Source organism: Typopeltis vanoorti, chromosome 19 (assembly GCF_054136105.1).
Source record: "Typopeltis vanoorti isolate ZY-2024b chromosome 19, IOZ_Tvanoo_1.0, whole genome shotgun sequence".
Taxonomy (NCBI): domain Eukaryota; kingdom Metazoa; phylum Arthropoda; class Arachnida; order Uropygi; family Thelyphonidae; genus Typopeltis; species Typopeltis vanoorti.
In genome coordinates, this window is record NC_143567.1 from 6,788,548 (window position 1) to 6,814,715 (window position 26,168).

General features: G+C 36.9%; 1 protein-coding gene across 16 annotated transcripts in view; it reads left to right on the forward strand.

The window, feature by feature from the left end:
• Window positions 1-26,168, forward strand: part of LOC150095834 (uncharacterized) — a 1,527,755-nt gene that overhangs the window by 1,490,404 nt on the left and 11,183 nt on the right. For all 16 annotated transcript variants that reach the window (XM_090409494.1, XM_090409490.1, XM_090409495.1 and 13 more), the window contains one exon: window positions 21,660-21,726. In XM_090409494.1, the coding sequence (XP_090265620.1) occupies window positions 21,660-21,726 (67 nt within the window). The remainder of the gene's footprint in view (window positions 1-21,659; window positions 21,727-26,168) is intronic.

The following is a 26,168-nucleotide window of genomic DNA, read 5'->3' on the forward strand; positions in this document are numbered from 1 at the left end:
GTAAGATGGTACAACACCAGGGCACTCCTTGCAAAGGTAGAGCAAGCTACCAACACATCTCAGTGTTGGTAGCTTGCTCCACCTTTGCAAGGAGTGCCCTGGTGTTGTACCATCTTACCCCAGTTCTGAAGATACTTTCAGGCACAAACTTTGTTTGCTCACACTTGGATAAAGGATTAAACTAAATTTATTATATATCCAAGTAATTGTTTGAGCTATTTTGGGGGTCTCTTGTGATGATTCTTTTCACTCCCATGGATGTTTGGTAATTATTATTATGTGACACCTCCAGGGAGTCCCAAGACTCATCGAGGGAGGGCACTACTCTACAACTCTCCATCTCTACCACTCCATCCACCAACTGCACGAACCTCAACTACCTTCATCATCTACCGCTGACCACCACCACCTCCACCACTAGTACTTTCACAGGCAATCGCAAACATCCGTGCCCACGGCAGGATTCAAGCCGGAAGCAGCCTTTTGTCTGGAGAGTGGATACACTAACCACTCGGCAGGCCAGGCCAGTTTGGTAATAATAATAATATTTTGCCAACTTTTGCAATGTGCCATCCAAACTTCAACTCTTTCTGCCATTACCAATCCAATACCATGAATGCAATATACAGTGTAATCTTTTTTATCACAAAGTGCATAATCTGTTTGCCACATTAAACTAACAACCATTATCCTTTCCCACACTGCTGGTGTATTTGAATCATCCAGCAGGATCCCTGTATCACCTTTATTAACTATTGCCCTTCCAATTTTGCATCAGAAGAACTGAATATTTCCTATATAATTTAATGTACAAATTAAACAATAATGGCACTAATGCTCTGTGGTATCTGTTGGTCAGCCATCCTCATCAATGCCACCACCAGTTTCATATCCATTTCCATTTGCTCCAACTTAAGTAATAGTTTTCCATGCAGTGTTGTGTCAAATACCTTGGCAAAATCCAACAGTATTATGGTGTAGCTATTTCCCTTATCCAACTGAGTTGTCACTATTATAAAATGTCAGTAAATTACTAAATTAGGAGACCTATCTTTCACAAAGTAGTGCTATCTACCATAGAGTATCACATTCCTATCCACTCATTCCTGAATTCCTCCTTTAACTAACTTTACCAATACCTTAACCATTACTTCTGAGATACTGATCTATAATTTGTTCCTTCTGTCTTGGAGCATCCTTTATTCAATGGAACTGTCTTACTCACTCTTTCCACTCCCTTGGAACCTTGCCATAGCAGAAACTTGGAATAAACTGCTTGGTCAGAGGCACTGCCTCTGACCAACAGTTTATTCTAAGAATGTAAATATAAGATATATGAAGAGCCAAAGGCTTCAATTCGGCGACATATAACTTGTTTAAGTTAAGGGATATTACATCCCATATAGTTTCTCAGCCGAATAAGAAACTCAAAGAGTTTCATGCCGAATATAGTAAAAACTATATAAAGTTCGGCGATTCCAAGCGTAAGCAAATACCTGGATACTGCAGGCTGCAGTATCCAGGTATTTGCTTATGCTTGGAATCGCCGAACTTTATATAGTTTTTACTATATTCGGCACGAAACTCTTTGAGTTTCTTATTCGGCTGAGAAACTATATGGGATGTAATATCCCTTAACTTAAACAAGTAAATATAAGAATATTAAAAGAATGTCCAAGAGAGTTGCACATTCTTTTAATATATGAGCTGATATACCATCCAGTCCTACTGCTGAGTTCACATTAATATTTATCAATATGCTGAGCACCTCCAGTTCGTCTACTTCAACTCTCACATCAGCCTCTGTTACATCTACAACTGTGGTATCTCAACCTGGATAAATAACCTTTGCAAAACAACTTAAGTATCTCAAATGTTTCCTCTTACTCCCTATATAGTGAAAGAACTCTTTAGAGATTTCCTTTGGCTTGCTTAGTTTATTTCCTCTCATAATCTGATTTAGCCCTTCCTACTATGCTAGTTACTTTTCTTGCCTGCACTTTGTATTTTTGTATTGCTCATAGATATGCTTGTCACATTTTTCTTTATAATTCCCTCCACAATGTTTTTTTTTTCTTTTTTTCAGCTCCTGCTTTTTACTGTTACTTATTCATTTAAACACCCACTTTTTATCTTTCTGACACTGGGTTTGCATCCTGATACTACTTCCCCTCAAACAATCACCGATCTCGTTCCTTGTAGCTTCATACTGCTCCTAACTGTCTCTTAAGTTTGTTATAATCAACAGCTTTGTAGTTCAATATAAATACTTTCTTGACTGAGAATTCCACATGTTGAACAGTCTCCCATGACAACAAGACTGCATGGTCACTTTCCTCAATTGAAGATAGAATAAATGAATGGCTACCTTGGTTGTGAATATATCTTTTGATGCTATTACCAGATCCAGCACTCTCAATCACCCTGAATCACTTCCATTACATGCTGATTCAAATAATTATCATGTAGTAACTGCATAAATTTCATCTTTCCATCTCCAATCATAGTCTCCATAAAGCCTTCCATATATTTCAACAAGAAGTGTCCCAAAATAGTGGAAAGAGGGTAAAAATGGTACTAAAATAGATGTTTCCAGTTACAGACTGTATTTGTATATCTGCAGTAGTAGTTAGTTAAAGTATCAGGTAGTTGTTAACTTTGCTTCAGGAGGTGAAGAGACAAATCTGAGAATGATGGTAGTAGATAACGAGTTGAAGTTCAAGGATCTGTTGCAAAAGTTATAAACGGTAACTTTAGAGAACTGTAAAAGTAATGTGAGGAATGCTAACCTCACATTACTTTGAGATAAATTCCATGTTTAAATTTCTGTAGCTGTTGCTGTTATTCATGTCAAAATTTCTGGAACAGAAAACTATGTAAACAATGGGATATAAATAAATAATTTACTGATTATTTACAGCCGACATTTCACTAGCTTAAGCTAGCCTTATCAGAGGTAATTTAACACTACACACTGAGTGAAGACAGAAACTAAAATAACCTCGATAACAAGGATAGTCGCGTGCTTGGAGAGTGACAGTTGCACTCTTCGTGGTGCTTTCTGTTGTTAATGTGGCTGTGTAGATAGGGCAGCGCACCAAAATCTGCTTAAAATCATGCCATCCAGTTGACCAGGACAGAACTTGTGCCCCTTCCAGGAACAGTCCGATTTGAAATGGGATTTGTGAAGTAGCCTGGTTACACACAGGTTACAGTCATAAATACTTACGGCAAGGAAGGCAACGGGAAACCACCTTGCTCATAATCATCTCTCCCTAGAATGGTAGCATTTAGCTACCCTCCCGCGGCCGTATGGCAGATGGGAACCAGAAGAAGTAGCCTGGCTTTCTTCCATCTTATGACATGGTCTTTCTCTATGGCACAGAGAAAGACCATGTTGGGATAGTCTGTTTTTTAGTTCTCCATTCTGGATGTATTTTTGTGTTCTTTTCCCCTAACCAAAGTAATTTGTTCTGTCTGTCCAAAATATTGAGTTCGACACTAGTAGGGGATGCTATAGACACCTGGGAAGGAGGAGGGTCGAGGCAATCCTTAATTTGTCTTAGGCAGGTAGAAGTTTTGTTTAAAGGTTTGTATACAGTTCTGATTCTGTGTCGTTTCAGGAGGAAGCCCAGTTTATTTGTTGTACCTTTGGTGTACAGTTACAATATAGTGTATGTATAGGCTGGTTTGGGGGACGGGGGATTATTGTAGCCACTCTTTTTTTAATAATATGAGTAGAGCCTGTTATTCCAGGTGCAGTGCTTGTCCTGAGGATGAAATTTGCTCTAAACCAGTGCTTCCCAAACTATGGGCCACAGCTCCCTTGGGGGCCGTTAGTTTTGTTGAGGGGCTGTGAAATAATGAAAACAAATTTAAAATGTTTTAAGACCATGTCAAATGTGTCTGTAAGATGCTAAAAATGTAATATTTGCATTTGATTTTTGCAATATTTGCTGTGTATGTTTTGTATTGAATATAAAAACAATAAATAATACAATAATATATGTCTGTATTACAATTTTTTTTTTTTTTGATGGGGAACGTGAAATATTTTAATTTTTCAAAAGGGGCCTTTACATCCATAAGTTTGGGAAGCACTGCTCTAAAATTTAACTCTCTCCCTACCACCATCCCTAAATCTCTAGCTTCATCTATTTCCTGGAGTACAGTGCCATCAATGTAATAAATGGCTTGTAATCTATTTATCCCAAAGTGCACAACTTTACATTTCTCAACATCAAACTGACACCCATTAACTTTTGCCCATACTGACTTTACAAATGCCTTTACAAAATCCAGCAAAATCATCATGTAGCCATTTCCTTTATCCCAATTAGCTGTTACTCTGTTATAAAAAGTTAAAGGTCAGTCATGCCTTAGTAAATTACTAAGGCATAACTGACCTTTCACAAAACAATGCTGACCCTCATACAGTATCATATTTTTATCTATCCATTCTTGAATTCTCCTTTTAATCAATTTTTCTAGTAATTTTACCACCACTCCTGAGATCTGCAATTTACTGATCGATCTGTAATTTTCTGCCATAGTCTTAGAACCTCCCTTATGCAAAGGAATAATTTTGCTCTCTTTCCACTCCCTTGGAACAATACCAGAGCTGAGACTTAAAATAAACATCTTAGTCAAAGCCATTGCCAGTTCCCTTGCACGTTGTTGCAAAACCCTAGTTGATATCCAATCTAATCCTAGCTGCATTTACCTTGAGATTCTGCACTATCCTCAGAATCTCCAATTCATCCACCTCTGTTCCCACATTAGTGTCTGTGCAAAGCGGTCACTCAGTAACTCAACTATTTTATCTGCTTCCATCTCCTCATGACCATCAGCACTCATTAAGGTTAATTTTCCATAGTCATTCTTCCTCTTACTTTGCCACATAACGAAAGAACTCTTTGGGGTGTCCTTTGGCCTGCTCGGCTAAATTCTTCTCATAATCTGATTTTGCCTTCCTTGCCGTGCTGGTCACCTTTCTTGCCTGAGCCTTTTACTGTTCATGAATTTGCTGGTCACCTTTCTCTTCATATACCTTCCATAGCATTTTCCTCTTCTGCAAACCCAATTAGCCCTCCTTATTCTATGTATACAATTTAATACTGCTTCCTCTAGATGACCCTTAACTATATCCCATGCACTACTAACATCCTTACCTTGCAATGTTTTATGCCATGGTAGAGATTTAAGCTTCTTCCTAAGCATGTTATAATCACCTGCCTTGTAGTTCAACAAATATCCCTTTTTGATAGAATATTCCTTGTGTTTTACAATTTCCCAAGTCAAGACCGCATTATCACTTTTACCAATTGTAGGCAATATAAATATATAACCTTGGTTATGGATAGCTCTTCTGATCCTATGATCAGGTCCAATTCTCTCCCACTCCTAGTTCCCTCCATCACATGCTGCCTTAAGTAATTATCTATTAGCATAAATTCTATTTACTTTCTGCCATGTGATTGTTCTTCCTTCCAGTCTATATCTCCATAATTGAAGTTCCCCCCATAATAATCATCGACCTGTACTCATTGTACTAATTTGGCAATGCATGTCTTCCAGATCATCTGTGGAACTCCCTGGCCTATAGCAACAACCAACTGCATATTTTGTCTTACCGGTCTTAATCTTACACTATATTGCTTCAAATAAATAGCCACCCCTCCCACCTGTCTCCTACTCTTTTCAGTTTCAATTCATCTGATATCATCAGCAGTAATCCTCCCTGCATCCTATCTTCCTTGAAAATGCTAAATCCTTCATATTCAATCCCTGTAACTACATCATCTTCTATTAGGCAAGTCTCACTAATGCCTATAACTTTTGGTGAGGTTGCACTAATCAATGCCAGAAACCTACTCCCTCTTGTTCTTGATACTTCTGACATTAGTACATAGAAACGGCAACATCCTTTTATTTTCCCACTCACCTTTACTTTCTGAATTGACTATGCTATTCAATATTTTTGCTTGAGAGACTAGATTCCTCACTTGATCATTCTCACACTCACTCGCTTCATGGGTGCCTTCACACAGACTCACTTGCTTCCATCCTAATTGCTTAGGTTTCCCTGAATTTGCACATCAGCATGCTCAGTGAACAAAGCTCTCTCGAGACACCTAACACCAAAACCATTTAGATGCAGTCCATCAGCATTGTACAAATCCTTCTTTCCATCAAAACAGACCACAGATCCACAAATTCTACATCATTCCTTTTGCACAATCTACATATAGACTTATTGGCTATCAATGCCCTCCTCAGTTCACTTCTATCATAGAGTAGTAGGATACAATCTTCACCTTCTTGCTCTTCAGTTTTCCTCTTCTAACAACTCCTTTACATCCTCCCTCAATGATTTGAGAGGCAAGAAGTATTCTTGCCTCTCAAATCATTGGTAACACACCTTTGGATTACCTGCTTCTTTCTTTTTTTCAATCCTGCTTAACTCTTACTGCTTCTGCAGTTTTTCAATTTCACGCTTTGTCCTATTAAGGATAACATTTAAGCGTGCTATTTCTTCATTAATATTCATTTCATTTTCCACGCCAGCACATTTGACATTATTAACATCATTTTCCATCTTATTGTCGGTATTTGTTGCATTCTCATCACCTAACAAACACTCACTTTTAAAACACTTAATACATATTCTCTCTCCAGTTTCAATTTCCTTCCACATATTTTCTCGATGCATACATTTCGCATACACTGCACTGAATAATATCCCGCATGAATAATATCAGTTCACCAGACAACGTGGTCTTTGCCACCATTGTTTGTCGCATTGGTGCCATGCTGAAAATATCACAATAAAAATGTTAAAAATATACTAATACTCTAAAAACATGAAAATCTACACTAATACACTTTAAAACTCTAATTTTCTGATAAAAGTCGCTAATTTCACACAAGCGCTGAATTACACGACCACTCTCTCTATATAACCTTAAACCTATTACCCAAAAATTCCTCTCCCCATAATGAGAATCGAACTTAGGCCTTTTCCAGTCAAAGTGGGCAACATACCGTCATTCTTTCAGTTGTGCTTAATATGAGAGGCCCATCTGCTTACCTTGTAACTAGCAGTGGTGAATTCTCCATGCTTGCTGTGCAAGCTCATTAATTGAGAAAGAAGTAATATTTATTTGTTAATAAATGCATGCATTTATAAGCATTCCATTTAGGCTTTTATTTTTGTAGACAGAAGATGTCTTAAGCTTGTGCGGCAATAATTGAGCTTTGCGTTGTGTATCGAAGGCCGATGCTTGCTCGTCTAGTCAAAGCTACCTTGGCTTGCTCGGTTGTAGGAGCTTACAGGTCCTCGCAGCAGCACTGTGATTTCATGCGCAGGCATAGCCATTTCACGTCATCTCACTCTGTTGCTTAAACACAGGCCATGCGCAGTCAACGTAGCTCTAGCCAGTGAGCTTCAGCTAGCCTTTATAAGTGTACATGTTGCTTGGGAAAATTAAGTTACAACAACTTTTTATGATGATGTTATTGACCAGTTCATAAAGAAGAACCGTAGGGTAGAATTTGTATTCAAATAGCTAAATTGAAAAAGATAGAATATTATTTGTAAAATAAATGTTATATTTGTATGATTAAATGTACATAGTTTTAAATGGTCAGTAATTCATTATTCCCCTAATCAGACTTCAATCACACTCCCTTAATGATAACAAGAGCAAGCGTGAATTTGAAGACCAGCATTCGCCCCTGGTAACTAAAGAAGGCAATAGCTCCTTTTTCCTCTTCCACAGTAAAACTAATTCAAGGATGGATATTATTGTGAAAATGTTCAAAATTAGAGAGAACCTGCGGGCCAAATGGCAAAGACTATCTCAGCATGCCATAGAGAAAAACAGACCACTTCATAAGATGGAAAAAAAATACAGGTGCCATGTTAGAATATTAGTTTCTTTGTCAGTTATAATTTGTGCTCTGAAGATGTTGGGTAGAAATCCACCAAAATATTAGTATATTCAATAGATCAAACTGTAGGCCTATCTGTGTCACGTGTTGTGGTTAAGTTGTTAGAGAAGCTTGTGAGAACTAGGATCCAGAATTGGGTTGACAACAATGGTATTATCTTTGATGGACAGCATGGATTTGCTAAAGGGAGGTCATGTTTTAGTAATCTACTTACTTATTATAATAAGTTGACTGCTTCCTTGGACTGAGGAGAAGGATACACAGTAATATACTTAGATTTCACAAAGGCTTTTGATAGATTACTGCATGATAAGATGATAGTCAAAATAGAGCGGATGGGGTTGGATATTCTTGGTACTGCTATCTGATAGGTATCAACAAGTTGTGTATGGGGAATGATATCCAGGAAAAGGAAAGTCATTAGTGGTCTGTTTTAGGACCGTTACTGTTTAACTTGTATATTAATGATATTGATGAACATTTGAATGGAGATATTTAGTTCTTTGCAGATGATGCAAAGTTGGGACAAACCATGAAGAGTAGAGAAGATGTTGTGGCCTTACAAGAAGACTTGAATAAATTGGGGATGTGAGTTCAATGTTGCAAAATGTAAGGTTTTAAAATTTGGAAAACAAAGATGGGATGCAGAATTTATGCTTGGTGAGGATATATTGTCGGAGATGGAGGAAATAAGAGATTTGGGGGTGATAATGGATAAGGATCCGAAATTTAGAGGACACATAGCCAAAATTGTGAAGGCAACACAAAGGCTTCTGGGAATGATGCAGAGAACACTGACTTGTAGAAGTAGGGAGATTCTTGTTCCATTGTATAAGGGCCTTGATTAGGCCATATATAGATTACTGTGCCCAGATTTAGTCACCTGGTTTTCAGGACGAAGAGATGTCGGAAAGGGTCCAGAAGCGACTGACTAAGGAAGTTTCTAACCTCTGGAATGTCGAGTATAAGGAAAGATTGAGAAGATGCACTTGCAGGGTCTGGTGGACAGGAGGAAGAGGGGAGATATGATAGAGACCTACAAGTTAGTAAGGGGTTGTTATAGGATCAATGCTGTATGAGATCAGGGGAGAACCAGAGGTCATCCCTGATAACTGTATAAAGAGGGAGTGAGAGACAGGTTTTTTCATGCAGAGTTGTGAAATTGGAATGCCTTGCCTGAGAGTGTGGTGTCTGCAGAGAATTTGAGTGTGTTTAAAGCATGGTATGATGAGCTGTGTGAATGATAAATGGACCTCCCAGATGAATCTTTGACTCCATGGGGGTCTTGGATAATAATAATAATAATAATAATAATTAATTATATTATTTTCTCACAGTGTTATTCGTACTGTGAGGCATTATTATGAATATTTCTTAATACCTCTTCACAGTATAAGACCACTAAGCACAACTTGCATCTTTTTAAGTTTATATTTAGGCCAGCTGATTTCTGAGCACTGATATGAGTATAGTTAATGTGGGCTTGATGTAAAGATAACTATATAATCTGCAAAGTATAAATGACTTAAATATCTCCCATTGACGTTTTTCTTCCCAATCAAGAAGCTTGAATGTTTCTTCTAAATATGTCATGAATAGTTTTGAAAATGTTGTATCACCTTGTCTTATGCCTCTCTATATTATCACACTGGAGATGTTTCCATTAAAATGAATTATTGCTGTTGTACTTAATCCAGGGGCATATTTTCAGGCGCAAACTTTGTTTGCTCTCATTGGGATAAAGGATTAAACTAAATTTATTATAGTCTAACCTAGTGAAAAATAAACTTTCAACATCTTTCTCTAAATCCAGAGTAATTTAATAAAAAAAAGGTGGTAAATCTTTTGGCAACTCCTATAGGTAAAGATGACCTTGCTACTGCTTCTGCTGGTATCTCCAACTCTGGGCCTGGCTCCCACTGAAGAGACCTCGATAAAGGTCAAAGCTAGTCTGGGTAGTGGCCAATCCCTTAATGCATAACAATCCACAAGGAGATGTGTTTTGCATTATGGGAGATACTGGGATAGGAGTGTTGGTATCTTTCTCCACCTTTGCTACGAGTTGCCCTGGTGTTGCACTACTTACCCAGGTAAAATAGTACAACACTATATCCAGTCCTCAAGATATTTTCAGGCGCAAACTTTGTTTGCTCTCACTGGGATAAAGGATTAAACTAAATTTATTATCACCAGTAATACACTTATGGGCTGATTGTTCTTTGAGCCTTCTACTTTGCCATTTTTGTATATCAGAATAAGAGTAGCCTTTTTCCATACTCTTGGTACATAATTTTTCTTCAGACATAGAATAAAAAAGTTTGGCTAAGATTTTTTAGTTCACTTCCACACCTGCTTTTAGAAACTGCATCTTTTCCATTTTGCATGTTTTGAATGCCACACATAATAACTTCTGGTAGAATTTGTACCACTTCCTATGCTTCATAGTTATCATTTTTCATTAACTTTGTCATTCTAATATAAGACTGAGTAAAATTAGGTGGCATGCCCAGGGTTCTGTTCTTGGGCCTCTGCTGTTTAACTTGTTTATAAATGATATATCAAGTGAACTGAGCAGGGATCTTCAGTTGTTTGCTGATGATCCAAAGTCAGGAAGAAATATAAGTAGCACTACTGGTGTTAATTTCCTTCAGGAAGATTTGAATTGACTTTTACTTGGGAAGAGGAGTGGAGTTGTAGTATTAATATCAATAAGTTGTTGCATTTGATGTGCAGAAATATAAGGCTGTGTACTATACCGACAGTGCCATACTTCAGGAAGTGGATGAGATTAAATATTTGGAAGTGATGGCTGACAGTAAAATGAAGTTTAGAGGGCATATTTATTGCTAGTGTTGCAAGGCTGCACATCGTACTGCTGCTATGATAAGAAGTACTCTAACATATATATGGAAGTGGTTGTGCCACTGAATAAAGCACTGGTCAGACCACATTTGGACTATTGTGCTCAAATCTCTGTGATGTGGAGACATTGGAGAGGTTCTAGAGGCAAGTGACTAAGACAACATCAGGACTTTGGACTGCTGGCTATGGAGAGAGGTTGAAAAAAAATGTGAATTGCAGAGTTTGGTGGATAGCAGGAAAATACTTACTTGGTAAGGATGGCCATAATGTAGTATGAGCAACATTTAGCCAGTGAGATGAGAAAAAAATCACAGGGCATTCTTTTGATGTGGCCAGAAGAAAGAAAGAATGATTATGGACAGATGATAATGATAATTACTGGGATGGATATAGTTGAGATATTATTTTTTTATTATTATTAACACCAAATTTCCTTGGGGGTCAAAAGACTCATCACAAGAGGTATTACTAAATGAGCAGTTCAAAAAAGGTATTTCATCCTTGAATGTGACATTATGTAGAGATTGAGTGCAATGAAAAGGAAGGAGGAATGAACAGGAGGTATATATGGGAATTGAGTACTAGTCGTTAATAAGTTAGTAGGACTCGATAATATATTGCCACATGTTTTGAGGAAATGTTTCAGGGAATTAACAGCCTTGTTTAACATGACTCTCTCTCATATTAGACCAAGTTTCAAAGGACTTGAAAGAGGTCAAATTCTTCTGCTTCAGGCCTTAAATTAGGCCAATCTGTGTTTCTAGAGTTGTGATTAAAGTATTGGAAAGGTTCATGAAACCCAAGATCTAGAATTGAGTTGACACCAACATCCTCTTTAATGGAAGCATACCTTTGATTGTGTTTTAGCAATCCACTTACATACTACAACAAAGTGACAAATGCATTGGACAAGAGTAGGGATCCCAGACGTCCCGTAAAATACGGGATCATCCCGTTTTTGGCTAATGCGTCCCGTGGTCAATCCCGAGAAAGCTCTTCGGGACAGCATTTTGTCCTGTATTTTAGAGTTCAAGACTGAATAACAAAATCGATGAGTTACAATTTCTATTCCATTACAAACATCGCTCTCCGTCATTACAGGGAACTGTAGATGCATTGTTATTTTCTCAAGGCGAGTGATGGCAACACTGCAACAATGATAAGTTCGTTAGAACAGTGCACATGTGCATTGACATTTTAGCGTGTGTTGTGATGGATGTGCATACTAAACTTTCACCTTCAGTCATAAGTGGCCTGTATTTTTTTCCAATGTATCTGGGATCCCTAGAACAAGAGAGTTACATCCACAGGGGTATCTTTCAATTTTGCAAAGGCCTCAGATAAGTGGCTGGCCTACTTGGCCAAGTGGTTAGCGTATCCACTATCCAGCCAAAAGACTGCAGGTTCGAATCCCACTGTGGGCATGGATGTTTGTGATAGTCTGTTAAAATACTAGTGGTGGTGGTGGGTGGTAGATGGCATTGGTGTAGATGATGATTGTAGTTGCAGTTCGTTGTAGTTGGTGAATTGAGTGGTGGAGACAGAATTATAGAGCAGGTGCCCTCCCTTGATGAGTCTTTGGACTCCCTGGAGGTGTCATGTAATAATAAATGTTATGTCACATTCTAAATGTCGAAATGTGTTACTTGTTCTAGAGTTTGATTTTCAATTAAATGGCCGAGTGGTTAGCATATCCACTCTCCAGCGAAAAGGCTGCGGATCCAAATCCCACTATGGGTATGGATGTTTGTGATCATCTGTGAAAATACTAGTGGTGGTTGGTGTACATGATGATTGTATTTGGAGAATTGGGTGGAGACAGTGTTGTAGAGTAGGTGCCCTTCCTAAATGAGTCTTTGGACTCCCTGGAGGTGTCACATTAATAATAATAATAAATTAGCAATTAAATCCGAACTATTGGAGTTGGGTAATACATTGGATTGGAGATTAGCTGTCTGATTAAAAAGGTGATAAAACTGATGTAAGAAATTATAGACCTATAACCTTCTACCAGTCCTCCATAAGCTGTTTACAAAAATTATAGATGGCAGAATAAACAATATACTGTATTAAATTTTCAAACAATCAAAAGAACAGGCAGGTTTCAGAACATCCTTCTCAACCTTAGATCATCTACAAGCTTTAAACCATATAATAGCAAAAACAAAAAAAATATAATATACCAATTTCTTTGGGTTTCATAAATTATGAAAAAGCATTCTATTCAATACACCTGTGTAAAATGCTCGAAGCCTTAAAACATATAGGAAAAGACAATATTTATATTAACATATTAGCTCATGTATATGATAGAGGTTCATCAGTAATAAATTTAAATGGAAAAGAAAGAAATAGAAATAAAAAGAGGAGTCAGACAGGGAGACTATCTCACCAAAATTATTTGCTACAATCCTTGAATATGCAATGAGAAAATTGAACTGGAAGAAAAGAGAACTGGATATTGATGGAGAATACTTAAACAATATGATTTGCTGATGATATCATTCTAATAGCAACATCACCAAAAGAACTAGAACACTTGATTATTGAATTAAATGCAGTAAGTCTGGAGATAGGACTTCAAATAAATATGGATAAATCAGAAATAATGTATAGTGGAATACTCTAGAATGAAACCAAATTGATAATAAATCAGTCAGATTGAAATAGTGAATTCATACAAATATCTAGAACAAATCATTCCAAACAACCATAAACTTCATAATGAAATTTCAGGTAGAATGAAAGCAGGATGGAATGTTTTTAACAATTATAGGGAGATATTTAAAAGCAATTTACCAAACTGCCTAAAAAGAAAGATCTACAACCAGTGTATACTTCCAACAATGACCTATGGTAGTGAAACCTGGAGTCTGACTAAACACCTAGAGAAAATGAAAATGACACAAAGAAACATGGAAGGAGCAGAGCCATCTTGAGAATAGCCAGGTTAAATAAAAAGAATAATTCTTGGATAAGGAAGGATATGGACATTGCATTAGTAATAAAAGGCAACCAACAGTGTTGGGCAAGACGTGATGAGAATGTGTGACAACAGATGGACAAAGAGAATAATAGAATGGACAGCAAGAATTGGCACGATGGAACGATGTAATAACAAGATGTTATGGACATTTATGGTGGAGAGATACACAAGACCGGCTAAAATGGAAGAAGCATGGAAAGGCCAGTCCAGCAGTGGACTGAAGAAAACTGATAGTGATGATGTATCAGTAAGTTAGCTATGGAGGAGCAATATCCTGAAAGAGATACTGCTCTCTGAATCACTAGTGGTGTGTACCCTATGAGTTTAGTTTTGGGACCTTTGCTGTTTAACTTGTATGTTAATGATATTGAGAAAGGATTGAATGGGGACATCCATTTGTTTGCAGATGATATGCAAAGTTGGCTGAGGAGTAGAGCTGGCTTTAGAAGAGGATTTGAACACCAGGTTAGTGGGCAAGTGTATAGGATAACCAGTTCAATGTTGCCAAGTGTAAGGATTTAAAATTTGGAATTAAGTGTATTATTGGCTACAATATTTTAGAGCAGGGGAGAAAAATAAAGGCTCTGATATGAATAAGGACCTGAAATTTAGGGGATACATTATTAAAATTGTGAGTACAGCACAGATCAACAACAACATCTTATATATAGTTTATTCACAATAAATGATACAATGTGAAAAAGGAAAAGAGATTTACATCAAAAATAATAATTAAAGAATAAAAATTATGTTCTTCCAACTATCTCTATCTTGAGCTAACTGATAGATGTCCAGTTCAGTCTATTAATGGTTTCACAGATTAGTACAGTGTGTGCAATAAAGAGTAAGTTAATATTATTGACACATGTTGAGATATGGGCATTTCAAAAAATTTGAAAAAATAGCCTTATTGCAAGTAATTTTCACAGCTGTTATTTTTCAGGAAATAACAAAGTATACTAAAATATTAATTATAATAATTTAAATTAATATTTTAGTATACTATTTTTATATAATTTTAGTATAATATATATTAGTATATATATTTCTGAGAACAGAGTCCCCGACCTCTGTTCTCAGAAATCTCAGTTGACAAGGTTTTTTATGATACCATATTGTTAAGAAGAGGGATGATGGGAAAGTTTATGTATGTATCTACCTGTTTGAGCGAGTTTTCTGTATACTGCAAAAGAAAAGGTGCCATTGGGCAGATGTGCGATTAGATTATCTAAAAGAGGCAAGCTGTTGGTATTTTTTCAAAGTCAATTGGATTCTGGAATGCTGAGTGTTAAGGTAGAGGAGAAAAAGAGTCTAATGTGTCTGAGCGATGTTGCCAAATAGAGAACACATCATCAATATGTCTTAACCAAATAGGTTTGAGAATGACAGTATAAGAACAGATGCTCTTCATGGAATTTATTCCAACATGCATCGAACTTGGGCTGGAGTCCCACAAGGTTCAATTTTAAGCTCACTCCTATTTCTCATCTATATGAACAATATCCATCCTCACATAATAAATAGCATGCTATGCAGATGATATAGCAATCTGGCACACAAGCAGTAATCCTCAACAATCTGAAAAAGTCTTAAATAATTCAATAAAAGGCTTAGAAAAATGAACAAAGGAACTTAAATTGCAGATAAACCTGGAAAAAACAAAACTGAGTATCTTCTCCACTGATAGAAAAAAATAGAAACAATTACAACCCCAAAATCAAAATATATAATGCCAAAATAGGAAAAACAATGTCTCCAAAATACTTAGAACCGAAGACACTCAAAACTACATATACGGCACTCATACAACCCACTATGGAATATGCCTCATCAATCTGGGCTCCAGCTTTTACTAACTCAAAAGAAAAATTTGACAGTACAATCAAGATCAGCAAAAATTATTATACCATAGGTGCAATGTTATCCACAAATAATTTAAAAGCTCAACAAGAGTGTGGACTTCACACACACTAGAAGACAGAAGAAAACTCTCCACAGTTAAATTCACTAACAGAATCAGGAACCAACAACAGGATTACATCTCACTCAGGACTTTCGAAGCTTGGACAGGAAAATCTAAACTAAGGAGATCATCTATTTTACAATACAATAATGAAATTAGAAAACAGATTAACTTAGAGCACCTGTCCACTGAAAGAAGCAAATCCATTCTTTTCCACTATACTACCAAAAAACACAATGATTAACTTAAATCTCCTAGAACCTTGTTCAAAAAAGAATTCACAGCATAAAAATAAAAGAAAATGACTTGACACTGTACATCACGTAAATAATCTAAACCATGTCATTGCCTATACTGATGGATCATCTGATGAAGCACTCAACCAAGGAGGATCGGGGGGGTTTCTAACTCTAACTGGAGGCAAGGAAACACAAATCAAAGTCACAGCTGGCAAAATAGCTTCAAACTTCACTTGTAAATTAACAGACATACAAGCAGCTCTCAAGTTCTGTCTCTCTAATCCAGTAATAAACATTACGAAGGTGGTCTGAAAAGTTCTCGACCTAACAATGAAAAAAAGAATTTATCATTTCAAAATTATTTTTATTTTTCAACGTAATCTCCCATAAGACATTTATTCCAGCAATGCTCCAGTGCCATTATCCTGTTCCCTGTAATGGTTCTCAGTAAGATCTGCAAAATACCCTTCTTCAGCTGCAATCACCTCTTGATTCGAAGAAAAATGCTGACCAGCGAGGAAGAGTTTTAGTTTTGGGAAGAGATAGAAGTCATAGGGAGCCAATCTGGGGAATAGGGTGGATGTTCCAACAATTCATAGTGCAGATCCCTTAATTTTCCCATTGCCAAAACACCTTTGTGGGCAGGTGCATTGTCCTGATGAATGATGATTTTTTTCTTCTGCAAACCAGGTCTTTTCTCACGAATTTTTCATCTAGTCTGGTTAAAAGATTGGAATAATATTCTCCGGTTACTGTTTTACCCTTTTCAAGATAATTAATAAAAAAAATGCCTTTAGCATCCCAAAACACTGATTCCACGACCTTTCCTGCTGATGGAACCGAGGTTGTCGTCTTTGGTGCTGAACAACCAAAGCACAGGAAGGCTCAATCCCCCCACCATCACTAACTGATGCTAATTCTGTCACAAAAATAAGATTGGTAAAACAAACTATCAAGAAGAAGAAATGAAATCAGCAAAATAAATGAAAATAGAGAAATAACCACAGTCATCACCAGACTAAGGATGGAACATTTTAAAGGCATGAAAATTCATCCGGATGGTACTAGAAGTTATGAAATATGCAAGAATTAGTTCGCCTCCTGGGCAGTTCTTGCATATTTCATAGCTTCTAGTACCATCCGGATGAACTATTATGCCTTTACAATGTCCCATCCTTTGTCTGGTGATGACCGTGGTTATTTCTCTATTTTCATTTATTTTGCTGATTTTGTGTCTATTCTTGTTCAGCAACTGCCACTGCTCTACTGAAAATTGACAATAACCCTATAGAAAAGCTCTACTCCCCCACAATCATATCCAGAAGCTCTTCGACAGACTCAACAACAATGACAGTATCAATAGCATGTTTTTATAAATGCTCCATATAGAAATGGGCAGCAGAGGGGAAGAGCTCTTGGAAGTACCTTCTATCTGTACATACAGATTAATTAACAACATAGACTAGATAATAACTAAAATACAGGAAATTAACAACATAGACTAGATAATAACTAAAAATATTTAATTATTACTTTCTGTATTTCACCAAACTTAAATCGGCATCTTCAGGGTATACAGTGGTATTAGACATGTGCACGCTGATACACTTCAGTAACAAAGATGGAACAGGAGAGATACAGGATGACCTAAAGTCCTATAATTATGCTACCAATTGGTTTTGGTTGGCTGACTGTCTGCTGATAAGAGTTTCCCATATGAGAAGCAGTTTGATACAATCAGATTTGCTTAGGTTAGGATAGTTGGTAAAAGAGGCAGGCCCAAACTCAGATGGAGGGAAGGTGGCAGAGGATCTTAAAGAGAAAGGATGGAGTCGGGAAGATGCCCTGGACCGGAGAATCTGGAAGAAGAAGGTTGAAGATGGGAACGCCGACCCCGTTTAACACGGGATAAGGCATAGTGAAAGAAGAAGTTGGTAAAAGCTACAGCAGATTTGAGGAAAAGTCTCTTGAATTTAAATTTGCTTCGGTGAAGTAAGGTGACTTTTTTCCCATCGGATCCTGTGCTGGGTATCCAGAGCATGGTCTGCTAATCCTGAAGAGCCATAGTTGTGGAAACAGATGTAATCCTGGTGCTCTGATATGCGGATGATACCTGTTTGTCCATAGTATGAACAGTTGCAGCTGCAGGATACCTGGTACACTCTGGATAAATCCAGAGGTTGTAACCATTCTTGGGGGGGAGGGGGGGCAGATAACAGTTGCTAACTTTTTGTGTGTTTTATAAGTGATCGCATTGTGCTTTTTTAAGATCTTGGACACCTTTCCTGAGATGCTATGAATATAGGGGATGGTTGATGGATTTGCTTAATGTATGCTAGGAATGGGGGGGGGGGGGGTTATGTGCTGTTAAAATTCTTCTTTTTATCTTGTAGGAGGCCATTAGTCAAAAGGTGTTTTTTTATGTCTGTGTGAGTTCTGTGTTGGGTGCAGTATTATTTGAGGAAATTAAATTTTGTGGACTAAGGTTTTTATAGTTCCAAATTGTTGGGGAGGGGGAGACTGCTGATGGATATATTTACTTTGTGTGTGTGTGTGTGTGTGTGTGTGTGTGTGTGTGTGTGTGTGTGTGTGTGTGTGTGTGTGTGTGTGTGTTCTTTGGTTGTCTTGTAACTAGGATGTCTAGGTATGGGCAGATTGTTGTTTCTCTCAGTTTCTGTTGTGCATTGGATCCTTGGATGTTAGTTCAAATGATGGGATAAGAAAGTGTGTAAGGTGTTCCTGCCATGCAACCAAACTGCAAACGTATTATCTGCATTAGCCAAATAGTGGGTTTAAGAGGGGGGGGGGAGAATTTAAGTTATTCTTTTTCAGATATCTCAAATGAAAAAGTTAGTCAACGGGTGGTGGGGGATAAAGAGGGGAGCCCATGGCTGTGCCCTCTATTTGTTTGTAGAATAGCCTAAGTGAACCGAAACATAACTGAAATATTGAGGAAATTCTGCTTGGAAATTTATATTAGAGCCAGAGTATCCTTAAGTGAGACATTTGTGAATAAAGAAGAGATATCAAAACTGACCATTAAGTCAGTGTTGCAGAGCAGGAGGTCTTGTATACTGGACATAAAATGTGCTGAGTTTTTGATATGTGACAATGTATTGCCAGTAGTATAAGAAAGCACTTTGGCTAAATGTTTAGCTAGTTTGTAGGTGGATGAGTCTGTACCATCTATGGATGGTATGGATTTTTGGAAGTCCATAAATACAGGATGGTGAGGGGTATGGAATTGTAGGGTTTTAGTTAGTTGGTCACATCTGCTGGCTAGGAAGTGACATTGTTAGCAGTCTATGAATGGTTGTAATCTATGTGTAGGTGGGGGTCATAATTTAGTTGGTGGTAGGTGGATCGGTCTTTAAGATATGTGGTCATTTTTTTATTATAATCTGCATATTATTATTATTCGTGACACCTCCAAGGAGTCCGAAGACTCATCGCAGGAGGACACCTACTACAACTATACCGAACCACTACTACCCACCACCACCACAACTAGTATTTTTTGTCTGTAAATTGTGTGTGTGTTCTGAAGGGCCGATTTGTCTGTATGCAAGATGAAAAACCCGAGTTTCTGGGAGAAAAAAACCTTCTACTTCCGTATGAGATCAGCTAACTCACCTTCAATTGAAAAAATCCATATAAAAATTCCTCCTGTCACGATGAGAATCAAGCTTAAGCCTTTTCTAAAAGGGAGCAACATACTGATATTCTTCCAATTGTGCTACAGAGGCACTAAGTATAGTTTAAAATTACAATGGCATTGCCCTTAATTTCCATTAATTAATTTTCAGAAATTTTTTTTGGTTATTTCTGAGATGTAGAAGGGCATTATATTTTCTGTTGGGCAGGTTACGTGCAAAAGATCTCACTTGTGATTGCACATTGGCTGTGTCAAGCGATGGGAAGGTTATAGATTCCACACTCGATCTGGATCATGAAATCTTGTAGAGCACGTCGCACCAACTTTGCTCCCATAGTAGGGCAAAGCTAGTGCACTTGTAAATGCAAAGCACCTTGTTTGAATGGAACCAGTGTTTTAACTTGACATAATGAAGAATGACTTGGTTATCCATATACTGTTTAAGGATGGCTAACCTGTTGGGTTTTCTTGTGAGTTTCAATTTTAACTAACCAAACTTGTGGGCCTTGTGTGCAAATAAATCTTCATAGATAATAGTAATCTGGTTAATACATTGATTCTCTAGCATCATGTTGTTTAAGGAAATTAATAATGCAGGCTAGATAATAATTTAAAATATTTAAGTATTACTTTCTATATTTTGCCAAAGTTAAATCAGTATCTTCAGGGATTACACTTGTATTAAACACATATTGAACACCAGGATTACCTTCTATCTTTATAGATCAGTTAGTATTTCTAGAGTGGTGATTAAGGTGCTTGAAAGGTGACATTAAAGCTCACCATGACATCATTATTGTTTAATACTAAATTCTGGATTAAGGATTTGAAATGTGTGGAATTTTTTATATATATAAGAAGTGCAGCCAGTAAGTGGAATTAAAGATTTAGCTAACTGTTTGGCTAATTTAAAGGAGGAGGGAGTCAGTAGCATCTACTATGAAATGGAGGGGATAATGGCCACAAATCTTATCTGATGAAGACCCATGCAACTCCATACCCCCCCCTTAATATAATATATACACACACACACACACAATCTTGTGATTATCTTTGGATACAAAAATTGGCATCCCTTATTCTCTCTCTTAAAGATAAACTTCAACCCTAAAAATGATCATGCCCTCCAGTTATAATATTGGTTATTACAGTCAGACTGACAGAAAGCCATTAGGATTTCAGAATATAGACTTTATTATCTGGTTTCGCCACTATGGCTATCAGGTCTTGATGTGGATACACCAAACCTTCTGACATCTAGGAAATTTTCATGTTAGACCTTCAATCCAATGGCCAAGTGCACCCATTCATGCTCACTACTAGGTGGTTTATATTTAATCTATGTTTGTCATTTCTGAAATATCAATACAGATGATAATCAACGTATAAGCTTGCATACAAGACCAAGAAGTCTAGTAATATCATAGTGTATCCATTTCATTATCTAATTCATTTGTAACTTTATCTTATGGATCACTATGATAAAATCTCCAATAACAGAATAATGCTGCCCACATATAGAGTATCTCCTGAATTTGAACTAATACCAGCTTTTCAAGCACCTTAATCACCACTCTAAAAATACTAATGGATCTGTAATTTGCTTCATCCATTTTATCACCACTCTTGGACACTCTGCCTTCTTTTGGTTTCTTTGGGACCCTGTTTTTATTGATACTAAAACAGCCACATCAAAAGCATTATCAGTTTACATACACATTCCATAGGACTACTAAAATCACATAAAATCCTGCTGCCATTTTTTCATCATTATTTTGAATATTCCACTAATACATCCCACTTATTCATCTCTGCCTTTTTATCTTTTTTTCCCACCATTGATTAGAAATCATTAATATTATGAATAATATTTAGTTCTTTTAAAATTCTTCTTTCGCCTGCAATAATTATTGATTAATTACTGCTTTGCTCAAAATAATATTTATCTAAAATCAGATATAATGAAAAGGTACATCTTCTGTACATTTTTATATATTGTAGGTGGTCAAGATAGTTCCTTTGGTGATGAAAGCAGTAGTAGTAATAGGACTGCAACTACAACAGCAAGGTAAGAATTAGCAAATTAATGTGCTAATCTATAAGATCATGATTGCTTATTATGAAAAACATATCGGTTACTCATCTCATCTTCAACTGATGTGTTACACTCGGTAGCCTGTCATCATTACCAAGTAAATTAGCTTCTTAGAAACCTAATTAATGCCATGATAGTGGCAAGGAAGGTAATTCTATTTGAATAGTATGGTCATCTTTCACTTGCATGTGTTTTTCAGGATATAAAAAAAAAGTTTCTGGGGAAAAAAATCTTGCCACCCCCATATGAGACTGGTTAACTCATCTTCAGTTAAAAAGTGTTTATAAAGATCCTTGCATCCTAGATAACATTTGAACCCAAGTCTTTCCAAACAAAGGTCATCTTTAGTACTGAATGTAACAGTGTGGATCAGTGGTTGATATCGACCCCCAGGGGTCAATAGAAAAATATAAGTCATTGTATGGGTAACCTCCCGCGATGAGTCTTTTGACTCCATGGAGGCCTAAATAATAATAATAATAATAATTTAATTATTTTTTTAAAACACATTGTTAGTATTTTGATAAATTAGACTCCCACTGTTTTCTTCAAACTCATGATCTTATTAGCATTGTTGAACCTTCTGTTATGTTAGCTTGCACTGGTATTCCTATTATGTTCATAATGATGATGTCTTGATCAAGGTAAAAATTTCATAAAAAATTATTTCCTGGTTTCACATTCTTCTTTTTAAAATGTTTCTTATATTTCTGTTAGTCAAGGAATATTACAAGAGACTTTGGGAGATTGCTATTTAAATTGTAGCTATTTAAATTCAGACAGATAGAGGTGGATAATGGATTCTTATTGCTATTAAGTAAAGTATATTAAATTTTGTTTAATGTGACTCAGTTTATTAAAGATTGTAAACCTATAGTAGTACCCTAGACAGATTAAAGTTTTTTTTTTCTCTTTTAATATTTTTTATTTATTTCTTACATAATCCAAGAAACATTGCCCCAGAGACCAAACATGAAACGTTTTCAAGTCACTCCAGGCCTCTGGTAATATGGTAATTAGGTGTTAGATGAATTTTATCACCAGTGTGAGATCACCATCCTACTTATTAAATGCCTAAAGTGGCATGAAAAAGTTCCATGTATGGTCTCTAGAGCAGGGTTTCTGGACTATGTGAAAATAAATAAAAATTTACAAAAAATATATATAAAATTAATAAAAATGGGGGAAAAAAATCCTTAGCCCACCCATGGTGCAAATGTACTATAGGTTTAGTAATAACCTTTCATGAGTGGGCAGCACATAAAAACATTAAGACAGGGATCTCACATCATGCAATGAAATTCATCTGCCACCTAAAGATACTCACATACATCCATGTTTGTAGTGGGATTTAAATTCACAACATGTTGTTTGGAAGTATGACATAAGTATTATCAAGTATAATTAAATAATTGTTGACCCTGTGGAGAACCCTGCATACATATTGCAAAAAGCATCTCTCAAATAGCAGCATATTCGTCAGATTAAACATTAAACTCATTTACACTCCTAGTAGTTACAACTGCAGCAATGCTTTTCACTCACTCTCACCATTTTCCGTGTAAAAAGTATGAGAAAAGGTAAGAAAATAAGTTGTTAATGAAGAGATATAACACAGTAGGTAATGACTAGATACATGAGGAGTATATAATACCAGCTAGAAAAGTGACCATCCTGATAAGAAAAAGTACAGTAGAAGAGAAGAGAAGATTTGTCAGAAAGGCCAGAGAAAATTGAATCCTTCTGCTGTGTAGCAATCTAATGGCCTCTGTTCAGAATGCAACATTAATCAAAGATTCAAAATAAAGCTTTTGTCTGAATTTGTGCCATTTGATAATTCCTCATGGAAGTCAAGGAGTTCAGCTGTTGGTTTGTGCGCTGACTTTATCAAGCCATGCATGTTCAATAGCTTTTTGAACTACAAGAATCTTTAGGAATTCATATTTTCCCACTGTCATGGTTACTGATTTTTCCATTTCCAGCACCACCTTTGCCTTACCTTCATATGCCTTTTTGCATCTGTAACTGCCATATTGTCAGCCTGGAAAAGCAAGATTATGGAAAATCGATGCCTTAGTAGCTAGAAGAACTACCCAAGAAAGTGCTAGCTTAATAACTACCACTTTCTTGGGTAGTTCTTCAAGGAACATAATATATTCATCATTAACATTCTAATATGAATTTTATCCTGTTACATCTTGTGCTTGTATTTGATATTTTAATACTTTCTGCAGCCATGAGACAGACAGCAGATGGAATGCATTAACTCATCAATTTTCCAGAAAGATTTCTCATCAAACCTAGAATCTGCAGAAATCAGGTTTTTGAAATGCTTATTTTCACTAGTATGATAGTCTCTCAAAACAGAAAATTCATTCCCAAAGTTATCCTGATCCTCTATCTCGACTTGACAGGAGCCTTCAAGAATTTTATATATCAACACCAAAAAAATCTGTTTAGCCAATGTAGCCATTATCCTTTAGTTAATTACAAAACTGCAGTTCATTTTCCTCAGCTAGTAGTTTGACTTGCTTGTTTTACTCCCACATATGTGTGGATTGCAGGAGGTATTGGTCGTTCATCCACTTGGTGTCGCACTGATTTGATCGTCAGCTTGTCGAGAGCTCCTGAAAAGATTATTAGTATTTTGTGTTAACATTGGCAATTTTACTAGAATTTTAAGTAGTATTGTTTGCTTTTTGTTTCTTGGTGTGTTTTCTGTTATTTTAAGTATTATTTTTAAGATAAGATAGCGTACATATGGCACTGATAAAGAAAAAAATGGCGGCCAGGTCGCCGTGTTTGTTTAAGAGTTTTGATGTAAACAAATTTGTGCAGTGTGCTGTCTGTGAGATGTATGCTTTGCGAAGAGCAGTGGGAGTCTGGTTAGAGGGCGATAGTGCAGTTAATATGTGCAGAAAGTGTAAAGAGAATGAGGATCTCAAGCGTGTTTCGGGTGGCAAGAGTGATATTGTTAACGATAGTCAGAATGTAGAAAATGGCGGTGTGGTAGTGCCAGATAGGTGTGAGAGCGTCGTTGAAAGTGTAAATGAAGGTAGAAATACAGAACGAATGGATGATTTGATTGATAATGAAAATGGTGAGATAAATGCGAGTAGTGAAATTGCACGTTTGAACGGAGCGATACACAGAGCAAAAAGGCAACTGAAGCATATGGAAAAATGTGTGCTGAACGTACCGACTAATAACCGGTGAAAGTCTGTGACGGAAAATAATAGAATGTTCGTAAACGTCAATAAAATGAAGGAGCAAGTGCTGTATGGAGATTCACTATTAAGAGGTGTGATAGTTGAGAGTTTGACGAAGTCGTACCAGCCGGGTGCGAACATAAAGGACGTCAGCGAATCTATTCGAGTGCAAAAACAGAGGGTGAAAGAGATGATAATCGTGGCAGGAACAAATGATTTGAAAGAGGACAAAATGGAAATGATAGAGGATGTGAGGGAATTACTTGAGGTAGCAAAAGAGAAGAGTGAGAGAGTTAGGATGGTGAGTATTTTACCGCAGTATGACAGCGAAGTGTTTAGAAGGAGGGCCATAATTACCAATGACTTTATGTGTGGGTTATGCATGGAGAGTGGTGTGGAATTTGTGGATGTGTGGAATGAGTTCGATGGGCGAAAGGACTTATATAAGATGGATGGGTTACATTTGAATGGAGTTGGTGTACGGAGGCTTGAAAAAGTGTTGATGAATGATGTGGAAGTGGATGTACAGACTCAGGGAAACTAGATTTATTAAGAGGTGGGGGGAGTAGATATGCAGACTTTAGGGAGGCAGTTGAGTGTATGAATGAGTATATTATGCCCGAGCGAGTACGAAGGACAACAAATCAAAATAGGATAGTTAGTATAAGGCACCAAAGTAGGGATGGGACAAATGGGCTTCTGCAATTCATGTACACTAATGCCAGGAGTATTAGGAACAAGAAGGAAGAGTTTTTGGCCTTGGTTGGCACTTTCAGACCACAGGTTGTTGGTATTAGTGAAACATGGCTGACAGAAGATGATAAAGCTAGCGGGATTGAATGCGACGGGTATAGCGTGTTCAGGAGTGACAGGGTGAATAAAAAAGGGGGGGGGGGAGTGTTATTGATGATAGCTGATGAGTTGCAACCAAGGAGTATAGAAATTGAACTGCAGGATAGAGAAAAGAGCACATTTGAGGCTGTTTGGTGTGAGATAGAATCTAGCAGAACAAAATATACAATTGGGTGCTGCTATAGACCAGGTTGGGATAGTATGCATAGGCAAATAGAAGAAATGAGTGGAAGGAGGGTAATTATTATGGGTGATTTCAATTATGGTAACATTGACTGGAAAGAGGAGAGGGCACATGGGAGGAAGGAACTGGATTTTATGCGGTTATTAAGGGACAACTATCTGCAGCAGCAT